Below are 10126 nucleotides of genomic sequence, written 5' to 3' on the forward strand. Positions count from 1 at the left end.
CTTAAAAGTAAAGGATAACTGAACAAGCCTGAACCCAACAAATGTAATTAATGTCTGAAATCTTGTTTGTATGATGCTTCTTTTTTTTCTTTTAAATCCCATTTTCAGATGCACTTGTTTTTAGTGTGAAATACAATTGTTGTCAAAAGAGATGTGGTCATACAACAGCACAAAATTATAACCTGCAAGAATCCCAATGCAGTTTTTACAAAGCAGTCAATATACTGAAATGAGAGTAAATAGGTCTTAAGTTAAATTATTTTTTAAAAATCTCACAAAAGATAGTTAAATGGACCAACTCAGTTCATCTCAGACTTTCATATTAAAATAACCAAAGCAAACAGAGGAATTGACCACAACGTGACGCTGGCATCCAGCGGAGTCTGCAGAAACTAAATGTTAACGGATTCTGCCTTTACAAACCATAAAAACATCTTTGAAACTTATACTAACTTACTTTTTTCGATGAGAATATGTTAACGAAGGGGACCCTGCAGTCTTCTGGCGGCTTAATCCGAGCACTTTGGGGACTTTTCAGCGGAGCTTCATACTTTACGCTCACCTTCCCTTTGAATAAGCGCGTGAACTGAAGTTTTTCCTCACGAGCACTGAACCACGCGCAGCAGCCGCTGGAAGTAGCACCTTCAGAATAAAAGCATTGTATTTGCTACCCTCTTCCAAGACAAAAGAAGTCCATTTCAAAATAAAGAATAATTAAAGAGGACCTATTATGGCATGTAATATCTACAGGACTGTCTCAGAAAATTAGAATATTGTGATAAAGTTCTTTATTTTCTGTAATGTAAAAATGTCATACATTCTGGATTCATTACAAATCAACTGGAATATTGCAAGCCTTTTATTATTTTAATATTGCTGATCATGGCTTACAGCTTAAGAAAACTCAAATATCCTATCTTAAAAAATTAGAATATTCTGGGAATCTTAATCCTAAACAGTAAGCCATAATCACCAATATTAAAATAATAAAAGGCTTGCAATATTTCAGTTGATTTGTAATGAATCCAGAATGTATGACATTTTTGTTTTTTTAATTGCATCACAGAAAATAAAGAACTTTATCACAATATTCGAATTTTCTGAGACAGTCCTGTATTTTAAACAGGCCTCGAATGTCTTAAAAACAAGCTTTTGATTGTTTTTTTCTAAATAAATTAGAAATTCAGCCTCTAAACCAGGGGTAGGCAACCCTGGTCCTCGAGTGCCACTGTCCTGCATGTCTTAGATGCTACCCTGCTTTAACACACCTGATTCTAATTAATCATCGTCATCAGCTTGTCATCCAGGGCTGCACAATTCTGTTGATGACACAGGTACTTTTATCACGGTTTGCTGAAGCAGGATAGCATCTAAAACATGCAGGACAGTGGCACTCGAGGACCAGGGTTTGCATACCCCTGCTCTGAACCATGTCTTTATCATCCCATTCTCTAACCTCATTATCTATGCGGGATTCTGAGTGGGCGGGGAGGCTATGATAATGAGGCTCTGTGCTGATTGGCTGCCTGAATGACGTGTAGCAGGGGAGGGCACAAAGCATTGCTCTGGGCAGAAGAGCAGCCGGCTGCGTACACTATTAAGCCGTGTCCTAATTGCATGCGATGCGAACGAGCATCAGCAGCTGGTCAACTAAAAAAGTTAACAAAACTTGGAGCTGTAAAAATTAAGATTTTCAATCTAAAGCTGGACATTTGGGAGATTGTCTCACTTTTGGAGCCTTTGGTTGTCAGCCGAGCAACAAGAGCCTCAACCTTGAAGTTAGATGGTCGGCACTTCAGTGATTACCTGAAGAGGTCAAGGCAATGCTGGTCAGGAAGGATGCAGGACAACTTTGCTGCAGGAGCCGGCTGTTCTGGGGCTGCCAGAAGAAACCAACGAGCTACAAGCCTTCACCAGTTAGCCCAAGAAACCAACTGGTTAATTTATAAATGAAGGTGGTTTCTGCGAGATATTGATTTGAGCTTTGGTCTCTGACTCAATGCCAGATTGTGGTGGTCTGTTTGTACGGTATAGCACAACACAACAACAAAATGATTCAAAGTGCTTTAAGGGGACATTAAAGCATCATTACAAAGGAGAAATTCAAAAGCATGAGTTTAGAATTGAAACAAAAACAAAGAGAGAATAGCAATAGATAAAAAACAGTCGTTAAAGTATCAGTGAACTGATAAAACCGGATCCAGTTGACCAGGTCTGGAAGGTTCATACTGGGTCAGGATGTCCATGATGTATTCTGGTCCTGGACCATTTAGAGCTTTATAGACCAGCATCAGAACTTGATAGTCTGTCCTCTGAAGGACAAGCAGTCAGTGTAAAGACCTCAGAGCTGGACGGATGTGGTCCACTTTTCTGGTCTTAGTGAGGACTCGAGCAGCAGAGTTCTGGATGAGCTGCAGTTGTTGAACTGATTTTTAAGCTGGATGTAAAGATGCTGTTACAATAATCTAGTTATTAAATATGAATGCATGGAATATTTTTTCCAGGTCCTGCTCAGACATCAGATCTTTTAACCTTGATATAATCTTAAGGTGAAGTTTTTTTTGTCAAATGTAGGTCTGAGTCCATCACTACATCCAGATTTCTGGCCTGGTTGGTGGTTTTTAGGTGTATAGATTGAAGCTCTGTAGTGACCTGTGATCATTTCTCTTTGACTCCAAAGACAATTACCTCAGTTTTGTTTAACTGGAGAAAGTTGTGGCACATCCAGTCATTAATCTCCTCAATGCATTTACCAAGAGCCTGTACAGGGCTCTGTCTGCTGGTGGCATCTGCTTAGCTATGATAGTTTTTTATAATCTATATTCACATCTCAGTCACTACACTTGTAAATACTGGGCAGCAAATGTAAATGTAACAGCTCACCATTTGCTGTACTGGCCGCCAATAGAAAAAACATACCCCTAATTAAACGTAAATTTGGTGCTTTTTTAAATTTTACTTGATGCGGTACAACTAAATCCACCACCTGTACAGCTGCCATGCCACTAAATTGATAGAACCCTCCTGTAAATGTTTATCTCTTCTCCAAATGTGGACATTTTCATTTTTTCTATTTCATTCATTCATCCAGGCATTTCAAAACCGGTGTATTTTAATGTGATTCAAGGAAAATCAACTTACTTTTATCGCCAGCCTCCAGTGGCCAGTCAAGGAACTGCAACTTTTCTCATTTCTCTGTGCCCATGCAAGAATGTTTTCACGTGTTTGGGGTGCACCAGTTTTATCCACCCAAGCATGACAGTAACAAGAGACTTTGGCTGACAGATTATTCTTCAAATACAAACCTACCTTCTGTTCTGTTTCAAACAGACCTTCATATTAACACGTTGTTCGAAAATATCAGTTTAAGTTGGGTTGGCTTTTAAGATATCCATCAGTGTTCATGACACTGTGGGTCATTATGTCATTTCTATATTTAAGTCTTGAGTCTTGAATGCGTGACTAATGGGGGGGGGGGGCTCCATGTACGAGTTCATTGGAAAGTCTCTAGCCTCTAACCGCAACTTGATTGGTTGACACTATGTTGAAGAAGGAAAAGTTGAAAATCTCCCAACTTGGCTGCTGATCCCTCCTTTGCCATGCCCCCCCCCCCCCATATGTATGGATATGCATGTATCTATACATATATGGACAGTAATGTGTGTAGAAACATTTATGAGTAAGAATGTTTGTAATGAATATGATTCTACACGGGTGAATATAAATTCACTTCATAAATAATTCACATCATAAATAATGTACGCATTTATCTATAGATAAATAGTAAATAAATAGTAGTAAATAGTGTTCATACACAGTGAGATATGACTACACATGGCAACTCTGGGATCTGCTACTTTATACTCAGGTTTACCACAATATATGTTTATACTGTGTAAAATTATTACTATTAATTGGTGTAACTTCTAAGTACGTCAACATTTTTTGATATATCTAATAACGAGGGTCAAAACTGCTGCTACCAAAAAAAAGTGTCTCTTGCATTCATTGTTGAAGTATGTTTAAGCATTTCTGTTACTTTATACTGCCATCATGTTTGAGATAAAGATCTTTGAAATGAATTGAATGTGCAACGGAAAAAAGAAGTTAAAGTTCTTTGACTGACGGCTGGAGGCTGGCTCCAATAACGTGTCAATATTCACTGACTCACATGTTAAAAATCTCCAACTTTACAGCAGAGATGAACATATTTACAGTCTGGTTCAAAACATAGTTTTGGTCTCCACCGATAGATTTCATCTCCATGACATTTGAGAGGTTTGTTGTCTGTTAACTTTGCTCTGTTTCATTTTAAAATGCACATTTTCCAAATAAAAGCATTTTCAGATATGATACCGCTACAGGTTGGAGGGGGGTGGGTGACGGCATCACAGGCTGTCATGGTCTTAATGTGATGTTGTAAGAGAGGAAATCAGAACCAAACCAATCCCAACGAAACCCCCAATGAAGTCTTTTATTGTGAAAGACTTGATAGGTTGTGTGAAAACACATAAAGTGGGACAAAAGAGACGTATTAAATCTGATGGGTTGGGACGATGCTTCGTTGTTGTGAAGGATTCAGTGTTTGACAGAAAATGAGGCAAAACCATCATAATCTTTTCCCCTTCTGGGTAGTTTATGCCTTTTTCAAAAACCATAACTTTTCTACCACCAGTGTGCAGCAGGTGATGTTGGAATGAATTCTCCTTGTTGTTGTTGTCCATTGTGATGTCATAGAACTAAATTGCATCACAGTGGAATAAAAGTTCCAAAACCAACTGTTCTGTGAGCCACAGCGCGTTTGAGTGTGAATAATTCCTGAACTTCTGGATACCAGCAGTGACGTTTGAATGTGAATTATTCCTGTTCAAGATGAACATGAATAACTTGATTTTTAAGTCGTCCGACGTCCGTCATCTTCCAACCTCTGAGAGAGATTCAGGTGACACATCTGCTGCTTTTCATGCAAAAACCTTCCTGTTGACTCTGTGTTAGTCTGTATTGATGTATATGTCTCAACTTAACTAGAAAATATGAGTAAAACAAATATTTTTACATATTTTTTTACTTTAAACTAAAGATTTTCAGTTTTTTAATCATCAAATTGTCTTTGTTATTCTCTAGGAAACTTGTTTTTTCTTTTTTATGTCAAGAAACACACTGTGTTAAAGCTCACTGGACGCTGCTGAAAACAAATGACATATATTTGTGTTTATACTGTGTTACTTAAACAAGAGTTTAAGACGCCGAACAGCATAAACGACTTATTTCAGGGGGGTTTTAGCAAGTTGATGCTGATGTGTGCTGCATCAGAGTCGCTAGTAAATCAAAAGTGTTGAAACCAAAGTCTAAAAACACTGTTCATAGACTTATATTCACATTTTATTCATATAAAAAGTTAATTGCCAATATGCTGCTTACTTACATGTTCTCACAGGTTACTAACTTGTTGAATTACTTGGGGGGGTTTGTTAATTTCTCCATTGGAAAATGAATATAAATACATTAAAAATGAATATTTCACTGCCAAACCTTTTTGAAGTTATGATAAACATAGTTATTCATATTCAGCCAAGAACTTTTACTGTCATGTTTAGCTCACCACCTATCCATCTATAGACATGGAGGTGTTCTTCACTCTTGTAGTAAATGTATCTGTGTTTGTACTATGTACTGCACTTACAAAGTACTATCAATTAGTACTGCACACTGTGCCACTGCCCCCATTAGTACAAAGTATGTTACTATAAAACCATGATACTACAACGTATTAAACACAAACAAAGACAGTTTACGTGATTGCTCCAACCGCCTCCTCCAGTAGTGGTGCATTGCATTATGGGGCATATTATTAAAGGTACACATGTAGAAAATTTTGTAGAAGTATCAAACATCTAAATACTGTAATAATAAGCAATGTAATAATTGCTCGGGGTCGTGTTCTGGGTCTCTGGAAAGCTCCTAGAGACAACTTCTGTTGTAATAGACGCTATATAAATAAAATTGAATTGAATTGAATACTTTTTACATTCTGCAGAGTGTGTAACTGTTCCCAAATGGTGTACTATTTAGTACATTTTGGTGAGTTCCCACTAGTAGTTTTTTTTTTTACGGTAAACAAAAGATTTTCAGTTTTTTAATCATCAAATTGTCTTTGTTATTCAGTAGGAAAAATGTTTTTTCTCTTTTATTTGAAGAAACACACTTTGTTAAAACTCACTGAACGCTGCTAAAAACATATGACATATATTTGTGTTTATACTGTGTTACTTGCTGTTAAACATTTTGTTAATATAAAAAGATCATTGCCAATATGTTGTTTACTTACATGTACTCACAGGTAACTACCTTGTTGAATTACTTTGGGGGGGGGGGGGTTGATTTTTTCTGGGGAAAATTAATATAAATACATTTAAAATGTACATTTCACTGCCAAACCTTTTTGAAGTTATGATAAACAGTTATTCATATTCAACAAAGAACTTAACACATACTGTTAATAATAATTGCATAAAACTGCAATAATGCAGAACTTTATAAAAGAGAGACATCTAATATGAACTCTCTGATGTCAGAACTGCTGGTTTTACTACATGCATCCAAGTTAATATCAGCTTCTTTACCTGGTTTCAGAGGGCGGTGGCAGCTCCACCAAACCCATCATGGTCCTCCGGGAGGATGACAGGGTTCCTGCAGTAAAGAGGAAGGCCAGCAGGCCTCCAGAGGCCCCTGGAAAGAGGTCCAGGGATGGAGGTGAACCCGCTGCTGTCTCAGCAGAGACCGTCAGGGAGAGGAAGAGGGAGAGCTGTAGCGAGCGGCTGTCGACCACAGAGACCCCTGGTAGCTGTGATGTCCAGCCAAGCTCCAGCAACCCCTCAACCCCCCGACAGGACAACGGAAACCTCTACCTTTCAACCACAGGGAGCAGAGGTACAGTCATGGTGGTCTGAAGATACATGAAGGAACCTTCACTGTCATGTTTAGCTCACCACCTATCCATCTATAGACATGGAGGGGTTCTTCAGTCTTCACTCTTGTAGTAAATGTGTCTGTGTTTGTGTCTGCACCACATTTTAAATCAAAATACCTGCAGTTTGAGATTCTCGGCATAGGAGGCTACGGATCAGTTTATTCTGGGAGAAGAAGAGCTGATCATTTCCCGGTAGGTATCACACCTCTCTTCTCAAGCCTCATGAGTAGCGACTCTATCTGACACACTGCTGACTCTGACCTGCAGGTGGCCATCAAACACATCCCTAAAAAGAGTGTGAAGACTGAACCAGTGGTGAGCAGTCTGATCCTCAGTTTTGTTCTCCCGTTACATTGTTGACGATCAAGAAGTCACACTCGTTTACTTCATCGTCTGTTTTGTTCCTCACATTTAAGTTCCACCTTGGGAAGGTGCTCCAGGTCCCGCTGGAGGTGCTGCTCATGATGCAAGCAGCAGGCCGACCGGCTTCAGCGGGGAAATCTGCAGTCGTGTCGTTGTTGGACTGGTATGACCTGGAGCAGGAGGTTCTCCTGGTCATGGAGAGACCAGTTCCCTCCGTGGACCTGTTCACCTACATCGTGAACAACCATGGTCCCCTGCAGGAGGACACAGCTATGGTACTGAAACCTGCTTTGTTGAAGCTTCCACGGAGACAGGAACCAGCTCCTCCTGCAGCTCCGTGTTTCAGAGCATCATGAAGCAGCTGGTGGATGCAGTCATGCACATGCACTCCAACGGAGTCTTCCATCGAGACATCAAATCGGAGAACATCCTCATACAGACCGGCTCCGACGGTCTTCGAGTGAAGATCATAGACTTCGGTTGTGGGTGCTTCGTGACTGACGGAGCTTACCGCAAGTTTGCCGGTACGTCAGACTCCCGTTCTCCGTTCCTCTGCTGATCTTCGTGCCTGGTCCTTAACTTCTCCTTCCTCCTGGCTTGTAGGAACCCCTGACTTGGCGCCCCCAGAGTTTTTCATGTGGGACGAGTACGAGGCCGGCCCCACCACAGTCTGGCAGTTAGGTGCTCTGCTCTATTTTATGCTGGATGGACTTCACCAATTTAGCACCACCAAGTTCATCTGCAACAAGACAATCAGATTCAGCAGTGAGCTGTCGCGCGGTAAGAGAAGGCTGTTTTTGGGACGATCCGAATCTCCCAGAAATAGGTGAGAGTATTTCCTGATCCGTAATGTTTGTGGCCTCTCTTCCAGGCTGCCTGGACCTACTGAATCTGTGTTTGGCTGTGGACCCTTGGAAGCGGGCCACCCTGGAGCAGCTGCAGCGGCACCCATGCTTAACACCACACTGCTCACCCTGATTCCCCTCCCCTGAGCTGTGGACTCACAATGTTTTATTTATTTTTTTAATAGGGCCCGAGCACTTACAGTGCGAAGGACCTATTGTATCTGTAGGAATTTTTTTATTTATTTATTTATTTATTTTTTCCAACGAAATGAGGGCTTTTTGTCCCCCTAAACGTGCCCCAAAAGTCACCAAATTTTGCCTGGCGAAAAATTTGATATTTAATGGTTTGCATTAATGGGCGTGGCCGAATGGCTCAACAGCGCCCCCTAGAAAACTTTGTGCCTCAAGCCCCACAATACGGTTTGTACACACCTGTATCATGTTGCAACTTAAAGAAAAGTATCTTGGCGGCATGGTCGAAACCGAACAGGAAGCCGGCCATTTTGAATTAATCGTGTAATTTTGGCGCAATTCATGCCATGTCTTCGGCCGTTAATTTGGCCCGAACCGTAACGTGCACCCAGGTGTGTTATACATCAAAATGTGCGTCTCGATCCTGCGACGACGCCTATTACTTTTCTCAGTCAAAAGCGTTACAGTGGCGACGATAGACGCCAAAAAGCACGCCCCCCCTTCATCTGATTGGTCCATATTTGATAGTTCCTACTTTCTGCCATAACTTTTGAATGGTTTGACATAAAGTGTCGTGGGTGGTGTCATCGGACTCGGTATTGATTACTTGACCTTCATTGGCCTTAATTAGCCCCGCCCCTTCTTCTGATTGGTCAATATTTGATATTTGTAATAATTTATTTTCTTATTTATTATTTATGTTAATGATAATTTTCAATATTTTGTTTGTTACCTTCTATGTGCCTTGTGTAATTAAGTTCATTGTCATGGTTACTATGCCTTATTGTATGTAAACGATACATTTTCAATAAAAACAAAATTGCTACCCTCTTTCTTCTTGCTTTTCCTGGTCTGCATTTCCTGTGCAATTTCATTTTCTCTCGCAATTATTTAAAAAAAAAATGTTTTCATTACTGCAAGATTTAAAATGTTTCAAAAGTAATATTTTAAATGTAATATATTACATCATTAGACAATAACAAAGGGACCAAATTATAAATGAATGTGAGAAAAGATCAGTGTTTTTAATGAGGAAAACCGAAATCATAGTAAGTGAATAATGCACATTCCCGAGGAGCGATAATGTAAAAAAAACGATTAACTAATTTATATTCAGTAGCTTGCTTTAGTATCATTATGCTTTGTTTTCTCTCTGATGTCAAGGGACAAGACAACAGATAGTTTCTTGAACTTAAATGTTTTCTTAATCATGGGGAAATGGTCTATTACTTTTTATCTTCTACAAAAGGATATTTAGAAACCTGTTGCTTCTCTAGTCTTATAATAACCATATGGGATATTCCAAAAAATTATGTCAACCCTTTACAGGGCAAGTGACCATATTTGGTCATTTTAGTAGAACTACAGTTTATAGTTATTACAAAAAAAGTCACAATGTTAAAAGAGGTCCATTAATGCTTTAGAGTTTAAAGTTTACAATTTCAAGTATTTTATCGACTGCAAGGGTTAAACTAGGTTTTCTGAGCAAAGCAAAGTAAATATTCTAGGTGAAAAAAAGCTGATATTCAATGCTTTTCCTAAATCAAATTGTGGATATTTGACAGTCTTCACGTCCTGAAGGTTCCTTGAGGAGATCCAAGGAAACACCTGTATGTTTATATTCCTTCTCTGAGTAACTCAGAACAGTTTCTGATCTAACTGATAAACCCAGACATCTATGAAGAGATATAGAGTGCAGTTTTAATGGTTCAATACGTTTCTTGAATGGCACAGCTCAAGTGGCTGGCAATTAGGG

General features: G+C 39.4%; 2 protein-coding genes across 3 annotated transcripts in view; one reads left to right on the forward strand and one right to left on the reverse strand.

The window, feature by feature from the left end:
* Positions 1-586, reverse strand: part of LOC133423924 (liprin-beta-1-like) — a 32940-nt gene extending 32354 nt beyond the window's left edge. For both annotated transcript variants that reach the window (XM_061714254.1, XM_061714253.1), the window contains exon 1: positions 458-586. The gene's annotated coding sequence lies outside the window, so the exon portion shown is untranslated. The remainder of the gene's footprint in view (positions 1-457) is intronic.
* A 6076-nt stretch (positions 587-6662) lies between these two features.
* Positions 6663-8311, forward strand: LOC133424582 (serine/threonine-protein kinase pim-2-like). Its single transcript, XM_061715267.1, has 7 exons — positions 6663-6930; positions 7041-7162; positions 7238-7285; positions 7387-7608; positions 7680-7857; positions 7937-8113; positions 8205-8311. Exons 1-7 carry the CDS (start codon positions 6663-6665, stop codon positions 8309-8311), a joined length of 1122 nt encoding a protein of 373 aa, XP_061571251.1.
* The last annotated feature ends 1815 nt before the right edge of the window (positions 8312-10126 follow it).

This window comes from Cololabis saira, chromosome 23 (genome assembly GCF_033807715.1).
Source record: "Cololabis saira isolate AMF1-May2022 chromosome 23, fColSai1.1, whole genome shotgun sequence".
NCBI classification, from domain to species: domain Eukaryota; kingdom Metazoa; phylum Chordata; class Actinopteri; order Beloniformes; family Belonidae; genus Cololabis; species Cololabis saira.

Coding starts and splice junctions, on each gene's coding strand:
- LOC133424582 (XM_061715267.1), top strand. CDS start 6,663: ATGGTCCTCCGGGAGGATGACAGGGTTCCTGCAGTAAAGAGGAAGGCC. Junction 7,286..7,386: donor GTGTGAAGACTGAACCAGTG/GTGAGCAGTCTG, acceptor CTCACATTTAAG/TTCCACCTTGGGAAGGTGCT. Junction 7,609..7,679: donor TGCAGGAGGACACAGCTATG/GTACTGAAACCT, acceptor TCCGTGTTTCAG/AGCATCATGAAGCAGCTGGT.